The sequence below is a fragment of the Babylonia areolata genome, chromosome 34 (genome assembly GCF_041734735.1).
Source record: "Babylonia areolata isolate BAREFJ2019XMU chromosome 34, ASM4173473v1, whole genome shotgun sequence".
Taxonomy (NCBI): Eukaryota; Metazoa; Mollusca; class Gastropoda; order Neogastropoda; family Buccinidae; genus Babylonia; species Babylonia areolata.
Window position 1 is genome coordinate 5532444 of NC_134909.1, and position 24723 is coordinate 5557166.

A 24723-nucleotide genomic window follows, 5' to 3' on the forward strand; every position below is an offset into this window, starting at 1 on the left:
AACACCTAACTACCTGTCACAGTCCATGACAACACCTAACTACCTGTCACAGTCATGACACCTAACTACCTGTCACAGTCCATGACAACACTTAACTACCTGTCACAGTCATGACAACACCTAACTACCTGTCACAGTCATGACAACACCTACCTGTCACAGTTATGACAACACCTAACTACATGTCACAGTCATGACAACACCTACCTGTCACAGTTATGACAACACCTAACTACCTGTCACAGTCATGACAACACCTACCTGTCACAGTTATGACAACACCTAACTACATGTCACAGTCATGACAACACCTACCTGTCACATTTATGACAACACCTAACTACCTGTCACAGTCATGACAACACCTACCTGTCACAGTTATGACAACACCTAACTACCTGTCACAGTTATGACAACACCTAACTACCTGTCACAGTCATGACAACACCTAACTACCTGTCACAGTCATGACAACACCTACCTGTCACAGTTATGACAACACCTAACTACCTGTCACAGTCATGACAACACCTACCTGTCACAGTCCATGACAACACCTAACTACCTGTCACAGTCACGACACCTAACTACCTGTCACAGTCATGACAACACCTACCTGTCACAGTCATGACAACACCTAACTACCTGTCACAGTCGTGACACCTAACTACCTGTCACAGTCCATGACAACACCTAACTACCTGTCACAGTCATGACACCTAACTACCTGTCACAGTCCATGACAACACCTAACTACCTGTCACAGTCGTGACACCTAACTACCTGTCACAGTCCATGACAACACCTAACTACCTGTCACAGTCATGACACCTAACTACCTGTCACAGTCCATGACAACACCTAACTACCTGTCACAGTCGTGACACCTAACTACCTGTCACAGTCCATGACAACACCTAACTACCTGTCACAGTCATGACACCTAACTACCTGTCACAGTCATGACACCTAACTACCTGTCACAGTCATGACAACACCTAACTACCTGTCACAGTCATGACACCTACCTACCTGTCACAGTCATGACAACACCTAACTACCTGTCACAGTCATGACAACACCTACCTGTCACAGTTATGACAACACCTAACTACCTGTCACAGTCATGACAACACCTACCTGTCACAGTCCATGACAACACCTAACTACCTGTCACAGTCATGACAACACCTAACTACCTGTCACAGTCATGACAACACCTACCTGTCACAGTCCATGACAACACCTAACTACCTGTCACAGTCGTGACACCTAACTACCTGTCACAGTCCATGACAACATCTAACTACCTGTCACAGTCATGACACCTAACTACCTGTCAGTCCATGACGACACCTAACTACCTGTCACAGTCATGACACCTAAGTACCTGTTATAGTCCGTGATGACACCAACCTGTCACAGTCCATGACAACACCTAACTACCTGTCACAGTCCATGACAACATCTAACTACCTGTCAGAGTCATGACACCTAACTACCTGTCACAGTCCGTGACGCCACCTACCTGTCATAGTCCATTATGGTGTTGAGGCGGTGAGCGATGGTGATGATGGTACAGGAGCTGAAGGCAGAACGGATGGTGTCCTGGATCAAGGCGTCTGTCTCCATGTCCACCGCTGCTGTCGCTTCGTCCAGAACCAGAATCTTCGTCCTGCGCAGCAAGGTGCGGGCCAGGCACACCAGCTGTCTCTGCCCCACGCTGAAACACCCAGCACTGCTCACAGGGCACGGTCTCTGGGGCTCACACGGCAGTGTCTACAGATCATGATCACTGTGGTGACACATTAGTGTTTACATATCATTATCACTATGGTGACACATTAGTGTTTACATATCATTATCACTATGGTGACACATTAGTGTCTACATATCATTATCACTATGGTGACACATTAGTGTCTACATATCATTATCACTATGGTGACACATTAGTGTTTACATATCATTATCACTATGGTGACACATTAGTGTTTACATATCATTATCACTATGGTGACACATTAGTGTTTACATATCATTATCACTATGGTGACACATTAGTGTTTACATATCATTATCACTATGGTGACACATTAGTGTCTACATATCATTATCACTATGGTGACACATTAGTGTCTACATATCATTATCACTATGGTGACACATTAGTGTTTACATATCATTATCACTATGGTGACACATTAGTGTCTACATATCATTATCACTATGGTGACACATTAGTGTCTACAGATTATGATCACTGTGGTGACACGTCAGTGTTTATAGATCTTGATCACTGTGGCTGACGTGTCAGTAATCATAGATCGTGATCAGTACAGTTGCACATTTACAAACAAAAAGATTTATATCAAAGTCAAAACAAACAACAAAAAAGCCCATCTGTGCAAATAAGCTAACATCGCAAAAGTCATTTTCCCTAGCAATATCGTTTCCCAACCTTTAGAAAAAAAAATATATGGAAAAGAAATACGTAGATGTAGCCAAGCGCTCAGCAGGCTACGATAACCACAGTTCAACTCACTGCACATGCCGTGAAGGGGATGACAATTGTACTACAGTGACGGTGTCCAACCATTGACCTGTTGATGTCATTTGAGTGGCGCAACACAACTTCGAATTTGAAATGAAAGCGTTTAGCGTCCTACCAGTCAGTCTTCACAAAGCGTTGCTTTTGAACACATGTTCCGTGTGGCACTGTCAGCTGCCTCACATTCTGCTGCACTATCTTCTTATCTTCTTTCTCTTCTTTACTAATAACTATTGTAAATAAAACAATAGAAAAAACCTTTTTGTGACTGCCCTCAATATGCCTCCGGCCTGTGCGAAGGGCTTTCTATCCTGTCACACTTTCTATCATGTGAATTCAGTAATGATCTAAATTCTTTTGTGACCCCTTTATGATAATTATATCACTCGGTTCACGGTCGGTTACAAAAGTGGCGTCGCCGGCAGGATTTTGATGCGACAGGATATTGATCCAAGACTGATCCAAAATTATTTTTTAAATGCTTCAATTCTGTAATCATCCATTTCATTAAAATTTAAATTCAAACCCATTCACACACACAAGCCCCCCCCCCCCCACCTCTTGCCACCCAGTCAGTTACATATAGAACAGACAAAGGATTAAAGTTTAACAATATTTGTTTTTCCTTCTCAGAAAGCAATGATTGGAACTGAACTAAGTTTGGGTGGGTTCCATAGGATATGGGTAAGATAAGATAAGATAAGAATAACTTTATGATCTCACAAAGAGATACTGTATCAGGTGCGGCAAAACACAGATAATCAGCCAACAAAAAAACAAACACACACACACACACACACACACACGCGCGCGCGCTCGCACACACGAAAACAACATTAAACATTACTTGATTAAACAGGAGTAATAAACATGTAAGTTTTCCAAATAAAAGCGTTTCACATAACCGCTTAAAAATATTCTAGTCAACAATTATTACATCGTATTTATCAATATGAATGCGTTCAACGACAAACAAACAAGGAAAACAATATACATATATTCATATGTCTGATACAGTGTGTTTGTGGACACCCCAACGTACTACCCCTCTGATACAGTGTGTTTGTGGACACCCCAACGTACTACCCCTCTGATACAGTGTGTTTGTGGACACCCCAACGTAGCACCCCCTCTGATACAGTGTGTTTGTGGACACCCCAACGTAGCTACCCCCTCTGATACAGTGTGTTTGTGGACACCCCAACGTACTACCCCTCTGATACAGTGTGTTTGTGGACACCCCAACGTAGCACCCCCTCTGATACAGTGTGTTTGTGGACACCCCAACGTACTACCCCCTCTGATACAGTGTGTTTGTGGACACCCCAACGTACTACCCCCTCTGATACAGTGTGTTTGTGGACACCCCAACGTAGCTACCCCCTCTGATACAGTGTGTTTGTGGACACCCCAACGTACTACCCCCTCTGATACAGTGTGTTTGTGGACACCCCAACGTAGCACCCCCTCTGATACAGTGTGTTTGTGGACACCCCAACGTAGCTACCCCCTCTGATACAGTGTGTTTGTGGACACCCCAACGTACTACCCCCTCTGATACAGTGTGTTTGTGGACACCCCAACGTAGCTACCCCTCTGATACAGTGTGTTTGTGGACACCCACGTACACCCCCTCTGATACAGTGTGTTTGTGGACACCCCAACGTAGTACCCACCCCTCTGATACAGTGTGTTTGTGGACACCCCACGTACTACCCCCACATCCCCCCACCCCCACACCCCCCCTTCATCCCCGCGGTGACACCTCAACCCAACCCCTCCCACCACCCCCTCCCCTTCATCCCCGCGGAACCCTCATGACCTACACACACCTCCCCCCCCTCCTTCACTGACTCAACGGACCTCAGGTGCCCCCCTCCCCACCACCCCACTGACTCAACGGACTCAGGTTGCCCTCCCACACCACCCTTCACTGACTCAACGGACCTCAGGTTTCCCCCTCCTCCCCCCACCACCCCTTCACTGACTCAACGGACCTCAGGTTGCCCCCCTCCTCCCCCCACCACCCCCTTCACTGACTCAACGGACCTCAGGTTGCCCCCCTCCTCCCCCCACCATCTCCTTCACTGACCCAACGGACCTCAGGTTACCACCCTCCTCCCCCCACCACCCCCTTCACTGACTCAACGGACCTCAGGTTGCCCCCTTCCCCACACCACCCCCTTCACTGACTCAACGGACCTCAGGTTGCCCCCCTCCTCCCCCCACCACCCCCTTCACTGACTCAACGGACCTCAGGTTACCCCCCCTCCTCCCCCCACCACCCCCTTCACTGACTCAACGGACCTCAGGTTACCCCCCTCCTCCCCCCACCACCCCCTTCACTGACTCAACGGACCTCAGGTTACCCCCCTCCTCCCCCCACCACCCCCTTCACTGACTCAACGGACCTCAGGTTGCCCCCCTCCTCCCCCCACCACCCCCTTCACTGACTCAACGGACCTCAGGTTGCCCCCCTCCTCCCCACACTGGAAGGCCAGCTGGCCGGGAAGGGAGAGAACCGAGTGACGGAGGTGGGCCCTCTCCAGAGCCGTCCACAGCTGGTCGTCCCGGTACTCGTCAAACGGGTCCAGGTTCATCCGCAGGGTGCCCGAGAACAGCACTGGGTCCTGCACATTGTCATCATCGGTATCATCATCGTCATGATCGTCGTCGTCATCGTCATAATCGTCGTCTTCATCATCATCGTTGTCGTCATCAATGTCATTATAAATGTAGCCCTTTTGGTTTCAGAAAGATGTGTTTCATGAAACGATGATAACTTTACCTATATTATAATATTATTAAGCTGTCAGTTAACAGACAGACAGACAGACAGATTAGATGGATAGACAGACAGACAGACAGATAGACAGATACATACATACATACATAATTATATACATAGATAGATACATAGACAGATACATACATAGATACAAAAAGAAATAACGAATGAAAAATAAGTAAATAAAATAATAAATCGACAGAAGAATTAATTTTAAAAAATCGATTTAAAAAAAATGATAAATAAATAAATACATGAATACATACATACATGAATGAATAAATAACTAAATAAATAAATGAACAGGACAATATCCGCCCACGACACAAAGCCCACACTGGACAGATACACAGCACTGCCTGCGTGTCTTTCTGTGTCAGATACTGTCAATAATTTCTTGTGTGTGTGTGTGTGTGTGTGTGTGTGTGGGTGTGGGTGTGCGTGTGAGCGCGCGCGTGTGTGTGTTTGTGTGTGTGTGAGCGTGCGTGTGTACGTACGTTCGTACGCGCGCGCGCGCGCGCGCGCGTGTGTGTGTGTGTGTGTGTGTGTGTGTGTGTGTGTGTGTGTGTGTGCGGCACTGCCATTCCTTCTTGCTGCCTCATTGTGACGGACGGAATCCAAACCATCCCCAGAGAGAATTCCCCACTCCTTACGAAATGTACCTGAGGCAGAATGGTGAGGCGAGATCTGAGGTCGTGAAGCCCCATATCCGCGATGTTGACGCCGTCGATGAGAATGCACCCCCCTGCAGCCTCGATCAGTCGGAACAGGGCCAGGGTGAGGGACGATTTACCTGCCCCTGTTCTTCCCACAATGCCCACCTGCTCATGTCAATGATAACACTGTCCGTTAATAACTCTCTCTCTCTCTCTCTCTCTCTCTCTCTCTCTCTCTCTCACACACACACACACACACACACACACACACACACACACACACACGAACACACACACATGTAAATATACATATGTTAAAAAAAATGTTTATAGACATGTGCTTACGATTAATGATATGGCCTGAGCTCCTGAACCTAATCAAATCAAATCGTGTCGTTTATTGTTAGTCCGACAGCACAAGGCTCATCTCAGGGTTGACTTGAGCTGATGAGCATATTTTACTTTACCTCACATCGAACTAACCATGACACCTCGTGTTTACTTTACCTCACCTCCAACTAACCATGACACCTCATGTTTACTTTACCTCACCTCCAACTAACCATGACACCTCGTGTTTACTTTACCTCACCTCCAACTAACCATGAGACCCTGTGTTTCTTTTTCTGACCATTGCATGTGATGGAATAGCGCACTGGCGGCAATGTTTTCAGTCCAGTTACATGATTAACACAACGTAAAGTTTACTCTCTTTTTTTTCTTTTCTTTTTTCTTCCTTGCTGTGTTTAATGATGTATCTTACACCCCGTCACTTTCAAAGGCGTGCAGCCTATCTTTTTCAACATTAGGTCTGCGACGTTATATGCTTTCCGTTAAAACTGAAAATGGTATGTTGTTACTGAAATCATTTTGTTTGCTGATCTTCCACCATTAACGATGGAGCTTACTATTTCCCAATCGTCAACAAGTCGTTTCACTGTAGTACTGACACTTGATGAAGTTCACTGATGTGTTTCACTGTAGTACTGACACTTTATGAAGTTCACTGATATGTTTCACTGTAGTACTAACACTTGATGAAGTTCACTGATATGTTTCACTGTAGTACTAACACTTGATGAAGTTCACTGATATGTTTCACTGTAGTACTAACACTTGATGAAGTTCACTGATGTGTTTCACGGTAGTACTAACACTTGATGAAGTTCACTGATATGTTTCACTGTAGTACTGACACTTGATGAAGTTCACTGATATGTTTCACGGTAGTACTGACACTTGATGAAGTTCACTGATATGTTTCACTGTAGTACTGATACTTGATGAAGATCACTGGTATGTTTCACTGTAGTACTGATACTTGATGAAGTTCACTGGTATGTTTCACTGTAGTACTAACACTTGATGAAGTTCACTGGTATGTTTCACTGTAGTACTGATACTTGATGAAGTTCACTGGTATGTTTCACTGTAGTACTAACACTTGATGAAGTTCACTGGTATGTTTCACTGTAGTACTAACACTTGTTGAAGTTCACTGGTGTGTTTCACTGTAGTACTGACACTTGATGAAGTTCACTGGTATGTTTCACTGTAGTACTGATACTTGATGAAGATCACTGGTATGTTTCACTGACACTTTATGAAGTTCACTGACATGTTTCACTGTAGTTCTGACACTTGATGAAGTTCACTGATATGTTTCACGGTAGTACTGACACTTGATGAAGTTCACTGGTATGTTTCACTGTAGTACTGACACTTGGTGAAGTTCACTGATATGTTTCACTGTAGTACTGACACTTGATGAAGTTCACTGATATGTTTCACTGTAGTACTGACACTTGGTGAAGTTCACTGATATGTTTCACTGTAGTACTGACACTTGATGAAGTTCACTGATATGTTTCACTGTAGTACTGACACTTGATGAAGTTCACTGATATGTTTCACTGTAGTACTGACACTTTATGAAGTTCACTGATATGTTTCACGGTAGTACTGACACTTGATGAAGTTCACTGATATGTTTCACTGTAGTACTGATACTTGATGAAGATCACTGGTATGTTTCACTGTAGTACTGATACTTGATGAAGTTCACTGGTATGTTTCACTGTAGTACTAACACTTGATGAAGTTCACTGGTATGTTTCACTGTAGTACTAACACTTGTTGAAGTTCACTGGTGTGTTTCACTGTAGTACTGACACTTGATGAAGTTCACTGGTATGTTTCACTGTAGTACTGATACTTGATGAAGATCACTGGTATGTTTCACTGTAGTACTGACACTTTATGAAGTTCACTGACATGTTTCACTGTAGTACTGACACTTGATGAAGTTCACTGATATGTTTCACGGTAGTACTGACACTTGATGAAGTTCACTGGTGTGTTTCACTGTAGTACTGACACTTGATGAAGTTCACTGGTATGTTTCACTGTAGTACTGATACTTGATGAAGATCACTGGTATGTTTCACTGTAGTACTGACACTTTATGAAGTTCACTGACATGTTTCACTGTAGTACTGACACTTGATGAAGTTCACTGATATGTTTCACGGTAGTACTGACACTTGATGAAGTTCACTGGTATGTTTCACGGTAGTACTGACACTTGATGAAGTTCACTGATATGTTTCACTGTAGTACTGACACTTGGTGAAGTTCACTGATATGTTTCACTGTAGTACTGACACTTGATGAAGTTCACTGATATGTTTCACTGTAGTACTGACACTTGATGAAGTTCACTGATATGTTTCACTGTAGTACTGACACTTGATGAAGTTCACTGATATGTTTCACTGTAGTACTGACACTTGATGAAGTTCACTGATATGTTTCACTGTAGTACTGACACTTGGTGAAGTTCACTGATATGTTTCACTGTAGTACTGACACTTGATGAAGTTCACTGATATGTTTCACTGTAGTACTGACACTTGATGAAGTTCACTGATATGTTTCACTGTAGTACTGACACTTGATGAAGTTCACTGATATGTTTCACTGTAGTACTGACACTTGATGAAGTTCACTGATATGTTTCACTGTAGTACTAACACTTGATGAAGTTCACTGATATGTTTCACTGTAGTACTGACACTTGATGAAGTTCACTGATATGTTTCACTGTAGTACTGACACTTGATGAAGTTCACTGATATGTTTCACTGTAGTACTGACACTTGATGAAGTTCACTGATATGTTTCACTGTAGTACTGACACTTGATGAAGTTCACTGATATGTTTCACTGTAGTACTGACACTTGATGAAGTTCACTGATATGTTTCACTGTAGTACTGACACTTGATGAAGTTCACTGATATGTTTCACTGTAGTACTGACACTTGATGAAGTTCACTGATATGTTTCACTGTAGTACTGACACTTGATGAAGTTCACTGATATGTTTCACTGTAGTACTGACACTTGATGAAGTTCACTGATATGTTTCACTGTAGTACTGACACTTGATGAAGTTCACTGATATGTTTCACTGTAGTACTGACACTTGATGAAGTTCACTGATATGTTTCACTGTAGTACTGACACTTGATGAAGTTCACTGATATGTTTCACTGTAGTACTGACACTTGATGAAGTTCACTGGTATGTTTCACTGTAGTACTGACACTTGATGAAGTTCACTGATATGTTTCACTGTAGTACTGACACTTGATGAAGTTCACTGATATGTTTCACTGTAGTACTGACACTTGATGAAGTTCACTGATATGTTTCACTGTAGTACTGACACTTGATGAAGTTCACTGATATGTTTCACTGTAGTACTGACACTTGATGAAGTTCACTGATATGTTTCACTGTAGTACTGACACTTGATGAAGTTCACTGATATGTTTCACTGTAGTACTAACACTTGATGAAGTTCACTGGTATGTTTCACTGTAGTACTGACACTTGATGAAGTTCACTGATATGTTTCACTGTAGTACTGACACTTGATGAAGTTCACTGGTATGTTTCACTGTAGTACTAACACTTGATGAAGTTCACTGATATGTTTCACTGTAGTACTAACACTTGATGAAGTTCACTGATATGTTTCACTGTAGTACTGACACTTGATGAAGTTCACTGGTATGTTTCACTGTAGTACTGACACTTGATGAAGTTCACTGATATGTTTCACTGTAGTACTGATACTTGATGAAGATCACTGGTATGTTTCACTGTAGTACTGACACTTGATGAAGTTCACTGATATGTTTCACTGTAGTACTGACACTTGATGAAGTTCACTGGTATGTTTCACTGTAGTACTGACACTTGATGAAGTTCACTGGTATGTTTCACTGTAGTACTGACACTTGATGAAGTTCACTGATATGTTTCACTGTAGTACTGACACTTGATGAAGTTCACTGATATGTTTCACTGTAGTACTGACACTTGATGAAGTTCACTGGTATGTTTCACTGTAGTACTGACACTTGATGAAGTTCACTGGTATGTTTCACTGTAGTACTGACACTTGATGAAGTTCACTGGTATGTTTCACTGTAGTACTGACACTTGATGAAGTTCACTGATATGTTTCACTGTAGTACTGACACTTGATGAAGTTCACTGGTATGTTTCACTGTAGTACTGACACTTGATGAAGTTCACTGGTATGTTTCACTGTAGTACTGACACTTGATGAAGTTCACTGATATGTTTCACTGTAGTACTGACACTTGATGAAGTTCACTGATATGTTTCACTGTAGTACTGACACTTGATGAAGTTCACTGATATGTTTCACTGTAGTACTGACACTTGATGAAGTTCACTGATATGTTTCACTGTAGTACTGACACTTGATGAAGTTCACTGATATGTTTCACTGTAGTACTGACACTTGATGAAGTTCACTGATATGTTTCACTGTAGTACTGACACTTGATGAAGTTCACTGATATGTTTCACTGTAGTACTGACACTTGATGAAGTTCACTGATATGTTTCACTGTAGTACTGACACTTGATGAAGTTCACTGATATGTTTCACTGTAGTACTGACACTTGATGAAGTTCACTGATATGTTTCACTGTAGTACTGACACTTGATGAAGTTCACTGATATGTTTCACTGTAGTACTGACACTTGATGAAGTTCACTGATATGTTTCACTGTAGTACTGACACTTGATGAAGTTCACTGATATGTTTCACTGTAGTACTGACACTTGATGAAGTTCACTGATATGTTTCACTGTAGTACTGACACTTGATGAAGTTCACTGATATGTTTCACTGTAGTACTGACACTTGATGAAGTTCACTGATATGTTTCACTGTAGTACTGACACTTGATGAAGTTCACTGATATGTTTCACTGTAGTACTGACACTTGATGAAGTTCACTGATATGTTTCACTGTAGTACTGACACTTGATGAAGTTCACTGATATGTTTCACTGTAGTACTGACACTTGATGAAGTTCACTGATATGTTTCACTGTAGTACTGACACTTGATGAAGTTCACTGATATGTTTCACTGTAGTACTGACACTTGATGAAGTTCACTGATATGTTTCACTGTAGTACTGACACTTGATGAAGTTCACTGATATGTTTCACTGTAGTACTGACACTTGATGAAGTTCACTGATATGTTTCACTGTAGTACTGACACTTGATGAAGTTCACTGATATGTTTCACTGTAGTACTGACACTTGATGAAGTTCACTGATATGTTTCACTGTAGTACTGACACTTGATGAAGTTCACTGATATGTTTCACTGTAGTACTGACACTTGATGAAGTTCACTGATATGTTTCACTGTAGTACTGACACTTGATGAAGTTCACTGATATGTTTCACTGTAGTACTGACACTTGATGAAGTTCACTGATATGTTTCACTGTAGTACTGACACTTGATGAAGTTCACTGATATGTTTCACTGTAGTACTGACACTTGATGAAGTTCACTGATATGTTTCACTGTAGTACTGACACTTGATGAAGTTCACTGATATGTTTCACTGTAGTACTGACACTTGATGAAGTTCACTGACATGTTTCACTGTAGTACTGACACTTGATGAAGTTCACTGATATGTTTCACTGTAGTACTGACACTTGATGAAGTTCACTGATATGTTTCACTGTAGTACTGACACTTGATGAAGTTCACTGATATGTTTCACGGTAGTACTGACACTTGATGAAGTTCACTGATATGTTTCACTGTCTGTGATGGGACATGTCTAGCAGTCAGTCTCACCTGTAACTTCCACTTTCACCTCACACCGTGTCCACCCTCTGCACTGCCTGCTATGGTCAATGTTGTTTCCGTGTTGGTTTCTTAAGTTTTCATGTGAGCATTCTGTCTCTTATCAATGAACAGTGTAGCATGTTATATGCATAAATTCGAAATATATTTATTGATTCTTCCTGTTTCACATTAATCAAATCAGTTTAATGTCTTTATATATATTTATTGATTCTTCCTGTTTTACATTAATCAAAACAGTTTACTGTCCCCTTAAGAACACAATTTCCCCCCCCCCCCCCTGATCGCCCCCCCCCCCCCCACAGTCAGTACCCATCCCTCACCACCTCTTCTAACCCCTACCCGTACTCCTCACGGCATTTCTAAAGTTCCAAATACACCAACAATACCACTTCTAGTTAACTCCGCAAAAATAGCGAAGGCACATTTGTGATTTGCGGTACTCCAGTGACTGTCATGTGATGGTAAGGCGGACCTTTTCGCCATGCTGTACGGTGCACGTGACGCCCTTCAGCACCAAGTCCAGACCCGGCCTGTAGCGGGTCATGTAGGTGTCGAAAGTTACCTCCCCTGACTCCGGCCAAGACTCCGCGGGTCGATTCTCCGGAATGACCCACTCTGCCTGCACACAGCAACATGCACTGTACTCTGCCTGCACACAGCAACATGCACTGTACTCTGCCTGCACACAGCAACATGCACTGCACTCTGCCTGCACACAGCAACATGCACTGTACTCTGCCTGCACACAGCAACATGCACTGCACTCTGCCTGCACACAGCACACAGCAACATGCACTGCACTCTGCCTGCACACAGCAACATGCACTGCACTCTGCCTGCACACAGCACACAGCAACATGCACTGTACTCTGCCTGCACACAGCAACATGCACTGTACTCTGCCTGCACACAGCACACAGCAACATGCACTGCACTCTGCCTGCACACAGCAACATGCACTGTACTCTGCCTGCACACAGCACACAGCAACATGCACTGCACTCTGCCTGCACACAGCAACATGCACTGCACTCTGCCTGCACACAGCACACAGCAACATGCACTGCACTCTGCCTGCACACAGCACACAGCAACATGCACTGTACTCTGCCTGCACACAGCAACATGCACTGTACTCTGCCTGCACACAGCAACATGCACTGTACTCTGCCTGCACACAGCAACATGCACTGCACTCTGCCTGCACACAGCAACATGCACTGCACTCTGCCTGCACACAGCAACATGCACTGCACTCTGCCTGCACACAGCAACATGCACTGCTTCACGCACTGCGGGAGTCACCACGGAACGGGAACACACGGAAAAGCTGAAGTAAAGACCATCACGCATCGTCAGTCGTTGTGACAAAAAGTCAGTCAAAAAAAAAAAAAAAAAAAAAAAAAAGAACACTCCTGATGACTGAATCGTGGTCCAACTTACACACACAGCTCCCAACAGAATCCACACAGGAAAACAAAAGAAAACAAAGAAAGAAAGCTTTGATTCTTTTAAAACAAGCTACTAAGTCTTCTGTGGAAGTTGACAAGAAGACAATGCTTACTTCGCGAGACAGTCTTTTTAGGCGTCAGCATCCCGCGAATAGTTTCATCACCGTTCCTCACACTCACCATCACCTTCATCAGCATCGTGAACACCATTATCACTGACATGATCAAAGGAATCGTCACCATCATCATGACTCCCGAGTATTACTATATGAAGGACAATGATTGTGGAAGACAATTGCCATGGAAGACGATGACTGTGAAGACAATGATCACGGAAGACAATATCACAGAAGACAATGACCGTGGAAGACAATGACGGTGGATGACAATGACCATGGATGACAATGACCTACCTCAGTTTCCAGTTCGGAGTATTCCTTCAGTCTCTCCACAGACACGATGTTGGTTTCAAATTCACAGATCTGCCGTGTCATCCACGTCAACGTTCCTGATATCTGTACACACACACACACGGATTATAATCCGTGTGTGTGTGTGTGTGTGTGTGTGTGTGTGGTGTGTGTGTGTGTATGTGTGTGTGTGTGTGTGTGTGTGTGTGTGTGTGTGCGAGCGTGCGTGCGCGCGTATCTTCTCACCCAAGCTCCCTAATCGTGAGCGTGAAAAAGACAACTTAAAAAAAACAAAAAAAACAAACAAACAAACAAAAAAAAACAAACAAAAAAAAACTGCATAAAACGTATATCGCAAGTAACTTTCTTTCAAGCAAATCAAATCTAAACGAGATGCTATACAAGCTGATGTGAACTTGTAATGTCCATGGGAAAACACACTATCCGTTTCTGCACACAGGAAAAACAATCTGAAGAACATAATGAATTTGTCAGCATATAAACGATGCAACACACACACACACACACACACACACACACACACACACACACACACACATACATACATACATACATGCACACATACAGACACACACACACATACTTGCACATACATATACGTACACACACTCATGGACGCACTCCCCAAAATACACACAATATGTCTAATCACTCACAGAGAAAAGACGTAAAATCAAAGAAAGAACACACACACACACACACATCGTAAATTACACCGTCATCAAATATGTATGTTTTTGTTTATATCTAAATCTTTAACAGAACCCCAGGACCCAAGATGAAGATGATTGCTGTGGCTGTTGCAGCCCGGCAAGTGTCCCCCCTCCCCCGCCTCCCCCACCGCCCACCCCCCCACCCCCCTTCACCTGCAGAGCGTAGGACACTGACAGGCCGGCGTCACCAGCATCGCTGCGGTAGTTCATGATGGCGAAGAGGCCTGATGCCATTACCACGATGGCCGCTAACACGTCCAGGTTAAACTGCAGCCACCTGTACACACCTCACAGGTTAAACTGCAGCCACCTGTACACACCAAACAGGTTAAACTGCAGCCACCTGTACACACCAAACAGGTTAAACTGCAGCCACCTGTACACACCTCACAGGTTAAACTGCAGCCACCTGTACACACCACACAGGTTAAACTGCAGCCACCTGTACACACCTCACAGGTTAAACTGCAGCCACCTGTACACACCTCACAGGTTAAACTGCAGCCACCTGTACACACCTCACAGGTTAAACTGCAGCCACCTGTACACACCTCACAGGTTAAACTGCAGCCACCTGTACACACCACACAGGTTAAACTGCAGCCACCTGTACACACATCACAGGTTAAACTGCAGCCACCTGTACACACCTCACAGGTTAAACTGCAGCCACCTGTACACACCTCACAGGTTAAACTGCAGCCACCTGTACACACCGCATAGGTTAAACTGCAGACACCTGTACACACCTCACAAGTTAAACTGCAGCCACCTGTACACACCTCACAAGTTTAACTGCAGCCACCTGTACACACAGGTTAAACTGCAGCCACCTATATACACCTCACAGGTTAAACTGCAGCCACATGTAAACATTGCCACAGGTTAAACTGCAGCCACACGTAAACATTGCCACAGGTTAGACTGCAGCCACGTGTAAACATTGCCACAGGTTAAACTGCAGCCACGTGTAAACATTGCCACAGGTTAGACTGCAGCCACGTGTAAACATTGCCACAGGTTAAACTGTAGCCACGTGTAAACATTGCCACAGGTTAAACTGCAGCCACGTGTAAACATTGCCACAGGTTAAACTGTAGCCACGTGTAAACATTGCCACAGGTTAAACTGTAGCCACGTGTAAACATTGCCACAGGTTAAACTGCAGCCACGTGTAAGCATTGCCACAGGTTAGACTGCAGCCACGTGTAAACATTGCCACAGGTTAAACTGCAGCCACGTGTAAACATTGCCACAGGTTAAACTGCAGCCACGTGTAAGCATTGCCACAGGTTAGACTGTAGTCACACGTAATCATCGCCACGGGTTAAACTGCAGCTACCTGTAAACACCAACACGTGTTAGATAAACAAGTTAAACTGCTGGGGGAGGCAGGTGGCAGACTGATGAGGGCGGGTGTCTGCCAATCCCGTGTGCCTGACAGTCAGGGTTCCAATCCCATTGTCGCCCTTTCTCATAAGTTTGACCAGAAAACCAAACAGGCCACGTCATACGGGTGAGATCGTGACGACAAACCAAGGCCCCGTGTGCAACACGCAGTGGAAAAGAGCCCCTGTGTTGTCCTCGGGAAAACATTATTTGGGAGAACTCCACATGCCCACACTCATGGCCTGACTGGCGCACTTGTCTTGGGGATGAGATACGAAGTGTAGTCAAGTGCTCTTCGTCACAAAGCGCACTTGTCTTGGGATGAGATACGAAGTATAGTCACGTGCTCTTCGTCACAAAGCGCACTTGTCTTGGGGATGAGATACGAAGTGTAGTCAAGTGCTCTTCGTCACAAAGCAAGCACTGGACGAAAAGTCCCATGAACAGCACTCAGTCTCTCGCTTCCTGGGCAGAGTATCACCGCATGGCTGTGACTCCACTCCGATAAACACAACAACACAACAACAAATAAATAAAATAGATTTTAAAAAAATGCACCTCTACTACTACTGCTTATACTACCACTGCTGATAACAACAAATGACCATAGCATTAACAACAACAACAACACTACTACTACTACTACTTCTACTACTACTACTACTACAACTAACACCACCACCACCAACAGCTGACCGGATGGCGGCCTGGGAAGCGAAGTAGTAGACCTGGTTCCTGTCCACCCGGGCCTTGGAGTCGTGGATGAAGCGGCGGGTGACGCCATAGGCCCTGATGGAGGCGGCGCCCGTCATGGTCTCGCTGAACAGCACGTAGATCGGGGTGCGCGTCACGGACTCGATCCGCTTCAGCTGTCTGGCTGTCGGCACGTAGAACCCCTGCGGGGGGGGGGACAGGGGGCGTCGTGGGTTAACACACCACACACACACACACACACACACACACACACACACACACAAACACACAGACGCATACAAACATACGCACGCGCCCCCCCCCCCTCCCCACCTCCCCCCACACACATACAGAAGCACACACACACACACACACACACACACACACACACACACACAGACAGACGCATACAAACATACGCACGCGCCCCCCCCCCCCTTCCCCCCCCCTCCCACACACACATACAGAAGCACACACACACACACACACACACACAAACACACAGACGCATACAAACATACGCACGCGCCCCCCCCCCCCCCCCCCCACACACACACATACAGAAGCACACACACACACACACACATACAGATGCACACACACACACACACACACACACACACACACGCACGCATGCGCGCACAGACGCACAAACACACACACATACGCACGCCTCCCCCTCTCCTCCCTCCACACACACACATTTATTCTATCAATCTATTTATATATTTGGTGTGTATTTATTCACTTGTTATTTTTTTTTCTTCCCATGCCTTCCTTTCTTTGTTTCTTTAATTATATACTTCCTAGATCTATTTGTCTATTCAACAATTGTCTATTTACCTATTCACTGTTTCTTTAATTATATACTTCCTATATCTATTTGTCTATTCAACAATTGTCTATGTATGTATTCACTGTTTCTTTAATTATATACTTCCTATATCTATTTGTCTATTCAACAATTGTCTATGTATCTATTCACTGTTTATTTAATTATATACTTCCTATATCTATTTGTCTATTCAACATTGTCTATGTATCTATTCACTGTTTCTTTAATTATATACTTCCTATATCTATTTGTCTATTCAACAATTGTCTATTTATCTATTCACTGTCTCTTTAATTATATACTTCCTATATCTATTTGTCTATTCAACAATTGTCTATGTATCTATTCACTGTTCCTTTAATTATATACTTCCTATATCTATTTGTCTATTCAACAATTGTCTATTTATCTATTCACTGTTTCTTTAATTATATACTTCCTATATCTACTTGTCTATTCAACATTGTCTATTTATCTATTCACTGTTTCTTTAATTATATACTTCCTAGATCTATTTGTCTATTCAACATTGTCTGTTTATCTATTCACTGTTTCTTTAATTATATACTTCCTATATCTATTTGTCTATTCAACAATTGTCTATTTATCTATTCACTGTTTCTTTAATTATATACTTCCTATACCTATTTGTCTATTCAACAATTGTCTATTTATCTATTCATTGTTTCTTTAATTATATACTTCCTATATCTATTTGTCTATTCAACAATTGTCTGTTTATCTATTCACTGTTTCTTTAATTATATACTTCCTATATCTATTTGTCTATTCAACAATTGTCTATTTATCTATTCACTGTTTCTTTAATTATATACTTCCTATATCTATTTGTCTATTCAACAATTGTCTATTTATCTATTCATTGTTTCTTTAATTATATACTTCCTATATCTATTTGTCTATTCAACAATTGTCTATTTATCTATTCACTGTTTCTTTAATTATATACTTCCTATATCTATTTGTCTATTCAACAATTGTCTATTTATCTATTCACTGTTCCTTTAATTATATACTTCCTATATCTATTTGTCTATTCAACAATTGTCTATTTATCTATTCACTGTTTCTTTCATTACATACTTCCTATATCTATTTGTCTATTCAACATTGTCTATTTATCTATTCACTGTTTCTTTAATTATATACTTCCTATATCTATTTGTCTATTCAACAATTGTCTATTTATCTATTCACTGTTTCTTTAATTATATACTTCCTAGATCTATTTGTCTATTCAACATTGTCTATTTATCTATCTATTCAACATTGTCTATTTATCTATTCACTGTTTCTTTAATTATATACTTCCTATATCTATTTGTCTATTCAACATTGTCTATTTATCTATTCACTGTTTCTTTAATTATATACTTCCTAGATCTATTTGTCTATTCAACAATTGTCTATTTATCTATTCACTGTTTCTTTAATTATATACTCCCTATATCTATTTGTCTATTCAACAATTGTCTATTTATCTATTCATTGTTTCTTTAATTATATACTTCCTATATCTATTTGTCTATTCAACAATTGTCTATTTATCTATTCATTGTTTCTTTAATTATATACTTCCTATATCTATTTGTCTATTCAACAATTGTCTATTTATCTATTCATTGTTTCTTTAATTATATACTTCCTATATCTATTTGTCTATTCAACATTGTCTATTTATCTATTCACTGTTTCTTTAATTATATACTTCCTATATCTATTTGTCTATTCAACAATTGTCTATTTTTCTATTCATTGTTTCTTTAATTATATACTTCCTATATCTATTTGTCTATTCAACAATTGTCTATTTATCTATTCACTGTTTCTTTAATTATATACTTCCTATATCTATTTGTCTATTCAACAATTGTCTATGTATCTATTCACTGTCTCTTTAATTATATACTTCCTATATCTATTTGTCTATTCAACAATTGTCTATTTATCTATTCACTGTTTCTTTAATTATATACTTCCTATATCTATTTGTCTATTCAACAATTGTCTATTTATCTATTCACTGTTTCTTTAATTAGACACTTTCTATATTTATTTGTCTATTCAACAATTGTCTATTTATCTATTCACTGTTTCTTTCATTATATACTTCCTATATCTATTTGTCTATTTAACAATTGTCTATTTATCTATTCATTGTTTCTTTAATTATATACTTCCTATATCTATTTGTCTATTCAACAATTGTCTGTTTATCTATTCACTTGTTTATTTGTTCCTTTTAACGTCTGTCTTTATTCCTTTATTCATTCATTTACCTATTCAACTGTTTGTCTGTTTTACGATGTGTCCATTTATCTATTGTTGTTGCGCTATCTTCCTCGGGTTTCAACCGCCAGACAGCCAGAATCCCCCATTCCTGTCTGTGCCCACAAGGAGTTGTCGATCTGAGGACGCCATGGGGCCACACACTAAAGCAGACCCTGCACTGCTGCTGGGTCACCTGGGTGATTGTTCGGGATAGGGACACTCGTGTCCTTGTTGTTCTTGTTTTGTTTTGTTTTTTGTTGTTGTTGTTTTTTTTTATATAAAGTTTTATTATTATTATTATTATTATTATTATTATTATTATTGTTGTTGTTGTTGTTGTTGTTTTGTTGTTGTTGTTGTTGTTATTATTATTATTATCATTATTACCACCACCATCATCATCATTATCATTATCATCATCATCATCATCATTATTAGAAATAATCTTTTACTTTGATGGTTACGGACGCCGAGGCTCAGAAACCATTTGTATGACTAGTTGTGTGTGCACAACAATTAGAAAACAAGATACTTCATTCAATATAAAGGAACGAGCACGGCAACACCGGGCATCAGACTAACAGACAGTGATGTACAGTGATGTATCAGACAGTGATGTATCAGACTGATGTACAGTGATGTACAGTGATGTATCAGACAGTGATGTATCAGACTGATGTACAGTGATGTATCAGACAGACAGTGATGTATCAGACAGTGATGTATCAGACAGACAGTGATGTATCAGACAGTGATGTATCAGACAGTGATGTACAGTGATGTATCAGACAGTCAGTGATGTATCAGACAGTGATGTACAGTGATGTATCAGACAGACAGTGATGTATCAGACAGTGATGTATCAGACAGTGATGTACAGTGATGTATCAGACAGTGATGTACAGTGATGTATCAGACAGAGTGATGTACAGTGATGTATCAGACAGTGATGTACAGTGATGTATCAGACAGACAGTGATGTATCAGAAAGAGAGTGATGTATCGGACAGTGATGTATCAGACAGTGATGTACAGTGATGTATCAGACAGTGATGTACAGTGATGTATCAGGCAGACAGTGATGTATCAGACAGTGATGTACAGTGATGTATCAGACAGTGACGTACAGTGATGTATCAGACAGTGATGTACAATGATGTATCAGACAGTGATGTATCAGACAGTGATGTACAGTGATGTATCAGACAGTGATGTACAGTGATGTATCAGACAGTGACGTACAGTGATGTATCAGACAGTGATGTACAATGATGTATCAGACAGTGATGTATCAGACAGTGATGTACAATGATGTATCAGACAGTGATGTATCAGACAGTGATGTACAATGATGTATCAGACAGTGATGTATCGGACAGTGATGTACAGTGATGTATCAGACAGTGACGTACAGTGATGTATCAGACAGTGATGTACAATGATGTATCAGTGATGTATCAGACAGTGATGTACAATGATGTATCAGACAGACAGTGATGTACAGTGATGTATCAGACAGTGATGTACAATGATGTATCAGACAGTGATGTATCAGACAGTGATGTACAATGATGTATCAGACAGACAGTGATGTACAGTGATGTATCAGACAGTGATGTACAGTGATGTATCAGACACAGTGATGTACAGTGATGTATCAGACAGACAGTGATGTACAGTGATGTATCAGACACAGTGATGTACAGTGATGTATCAGACAGACAGTGATGTACAGTGATGTATCAGACAGACAGTGATGTATCAGACACAGTGATGTACAGTGATGTATCAGATAGACAGGGAGGTATTAGACAGACAGTGATGTATCGGACAGACAGTGATGTATTAGACAGACAGTGATGCATCGGACAGACAGTGATGTATTAATAATAATAATAATAATAATGGTATTTGTATAGCGCTAAATCTTGTGCATAAACAAATCAAAGCGCTTTCGCACCAGTCATTCTCACGCAAGCATAACTCTAAAACTGAAAAAAACTAAAAAGACAAGGAAGAGGCAGGGAAGGGAGGCTACTTTGGGAAGAGGTGGGTTTTAAGGCCAGACTTGAAAGAGCTGAGTGTGGAGACTTGACAGTGATGCATCGGACAGACAGTGATGTATCAGACACAGTGATGTATTAGACAGACAGTGATGTATCGGACAGACAGTGATGTATTAGACAAACATTGATGCATCGGACAGACAGTGATGTATCAGACACAGTGATGTATTAGACAGACAGTGATGTATCGGACAGACAGTGATGTATTAGACAGACATTTATGCATCGGACAGACAGGGACGTATTAGACAGAGTGATGTATCAGACAGACAGTGATGTATCAGACAGACAGTGATGTATCAGACAGACATGTTGGTGTCAGACAGACAGACAGACAGACAGAGGGAGGTACCTGACAGAAGTAGTAGAGGACCACGACAGGCAACAACACGGCCGCCGCCATGGGGGTCTGGATCAGGATCACCACCAACGTCACCAGCACCATGGCAAACGTCAACTGACGTCACAACAACAAAGCACCCTCTTACGTCATCCAGAACAAAAAGTGCACAACGTAGGTAGTGATTTAAGCGTTTCTTTTTAATAGATGGTGAGTAAGTGTGTGTGTGTGTGTGTGTGTGTGTGTGTGTGTGTGTGTGTGTGTGTGTGTGCGTGCGTGCGTGCGTGCGCGCGCGCGTTCGTGTAAAGAGGCGTGGAAACTTCAAATGAAGCATGATTATATTTCACCATGATTATTATATTGCAATTTTTTTTTTCTTTTCTTTTTTTGCTGCCCCATCATCTGCACCATTTCAGTGGCATTACTCCCACGCTGCTCATTTAGATTCCCCCATACACGACCACACCCGGGTTCGTCTGTCACAGTTCCATCGTCGGCAGTCCGCAGGGAACCACGGATGTTAGGTCGCTAGGAGGCCACACACCAGAGGAGACCCTGCACTGCTGCTGAGTCACTTCGGTGGTGTTCAGTGGTGCCTGTTCTCATTCAACGTACTTAGGACACCACTTACTAAGCCCCATACTAACGACAATAATAGCTTAGTCGCGGAGCCAGACTGAGTGAGCATCCCTCCCAGAGTGGAGACCGCCACCACGTCCCTCAAACAACAGCTCCCCATGAATCTGCCGACACTGAAGACATTGACAGGACTCGCCCCAAGTACATAAGTGGAGGGGTATCGAAACTGAGGTAACCATGAGAGCAGGGCATGAAAGGCCACAGACTTTGAGACTGCTTTGTTTATATTGATGATGATGAAGGACGAGGAGGATGACGATGACGATGTTGCTATGGAGGTCCATTTTGGTTTGGGACTGCGTGACAAGGCTGAACTCTACGCTTCCTGTCATAAAGATATCCCGGCGTTAACCAGGCCCGAGAGATACAGACACTTGCAGTGTTGGTCAGGTAATTAGAGCAACACACCCAAAGACGCATCCTTGAAGTGGATGACACTCGACTGTGTGGTCCTAGTCTCCCCATTTAAGCCCACAGCAGACTCAACTCTGGGTAGGAGCCGGCCACGGGCCGAAAAACCCACCTCCGCTGGGATTCGAACCCGCGTCCTCCCAGCCGTCAGTCCGCGACGCTAACCACTTCCCCACGGCGGCTGGTTGTATTGCAAAATTAGTTCATTCAAATAATTCACACTGTTTGCTTTCTTCCTGATTTCATGATACGTGTTCAATGTCTTGTAATTACTGTGAAAAAAACTTGAATGAGATCAGGAGAAAAAGAAAAAAAAAAAATTTCAGTTTCATACGACGATCTGAGCATCCTTCTTCGTAACCACAGCAACAAACATTTCTCAATGCATCAGAAACATTGAGGATACGTGTAACAACAGGAAGAAAAGTCGGAATCATCACGTCCACCTACAATCTCTCACCAGCTCCCATCACCCTCCACACAGCATCCCTCCTACTGTTTCCCCCCCACCCCCACCCCTTCCGAACCTCCACCATCACACACACACACACACACACACACACACACACACACACACACACACACACACACACGTACATACAGCCCTCATACAACTCACTGACAGTCTTCTACTTAACATAAATGCATATAAACTCACAGGTCTCTTTATAGATTTTGAAAAAGCTTTTGATGTAATCAATCACTCTTTGTTACTACGTAAATTAGAAGCTTATAAATTACCACCAGAGTATACTCACCTTACACATTTTTTTTTCTTTCTGACAGGAAACAGTTAATAGCAGTAAATAATCAAACCTCAAATTTTACATCTGTTAAACATGGAGTACCACAGGGATCTATCTTAGGGCCAATTTTATCCTCCACTTATGTTAATGACTTACCTTGTTATATGAAATGTAAATGTGAAATGTTTGCAGATGACACATCCTTACATTCAAGCAATTCAGACGCCAGTAAACTAACTAATGAACTCCAAGATGATATTCTGAAACTTAATGACTGGACACACTTGAATCACATGTCCTTGAATGCTAAGAAAACGAAGCGCATGTATATATGTGCACGACAAAAAAGACAAAAAAAGGAAACACAAGTTCAAACCACTATTCCTGGGCGTCAGTAGAATTGAAGAGGTAGATTCACATAAAATTCTGGGTGTCATTATTGATAAAGATCTATCTTGGACTGATCAAACGAAGTACTTAAATAAACGTCTCTCTA

At 42.0% G+C, this 24723-nt stretch overlaps 1 protein-coding gene across 1 annotated transcript in view; it reads right to left on the reverse strand.

Moving 5' to 3' along the window:
- The window catches only part of LOC143277679 (multidrug resistance-associated protein 1-like), a 74171-nt gene that overhangs the window by 6873 nt on the left and 42575 nt on the right, over positions 1–24723 (reverse strand). Inside the window, exons 21-28 of the mRNA XM_076582596.1 lie at positions 22444–22548; positions 16902–17101; positions 14970–15093; positions 14086–14187; positions 12694–12840; positions 6002–6160; positions 5015–5181; positions 1529–1723 (exon numbers count right to left, since the gene is read on the reverse strand). Of these exons, the coding sequence (XP_076438711.1) occupies positions 1529–1723; positions 5015–5181; positions 6002–6160; positions 12694–12840; positions 14086–14187; positions 14970–15093; positions 16902–17101; positions 22444–22548 (1199 nt within the window). The remainder of the gene's footprint in view (positions 1–1528; positions 1724–5014; positions 5182–6001; positions 6161–12693; positions 12841–14085; positions 14188–14969; positions 15094–16901; positions 17102–22443; positions 22549–24723) is intronic.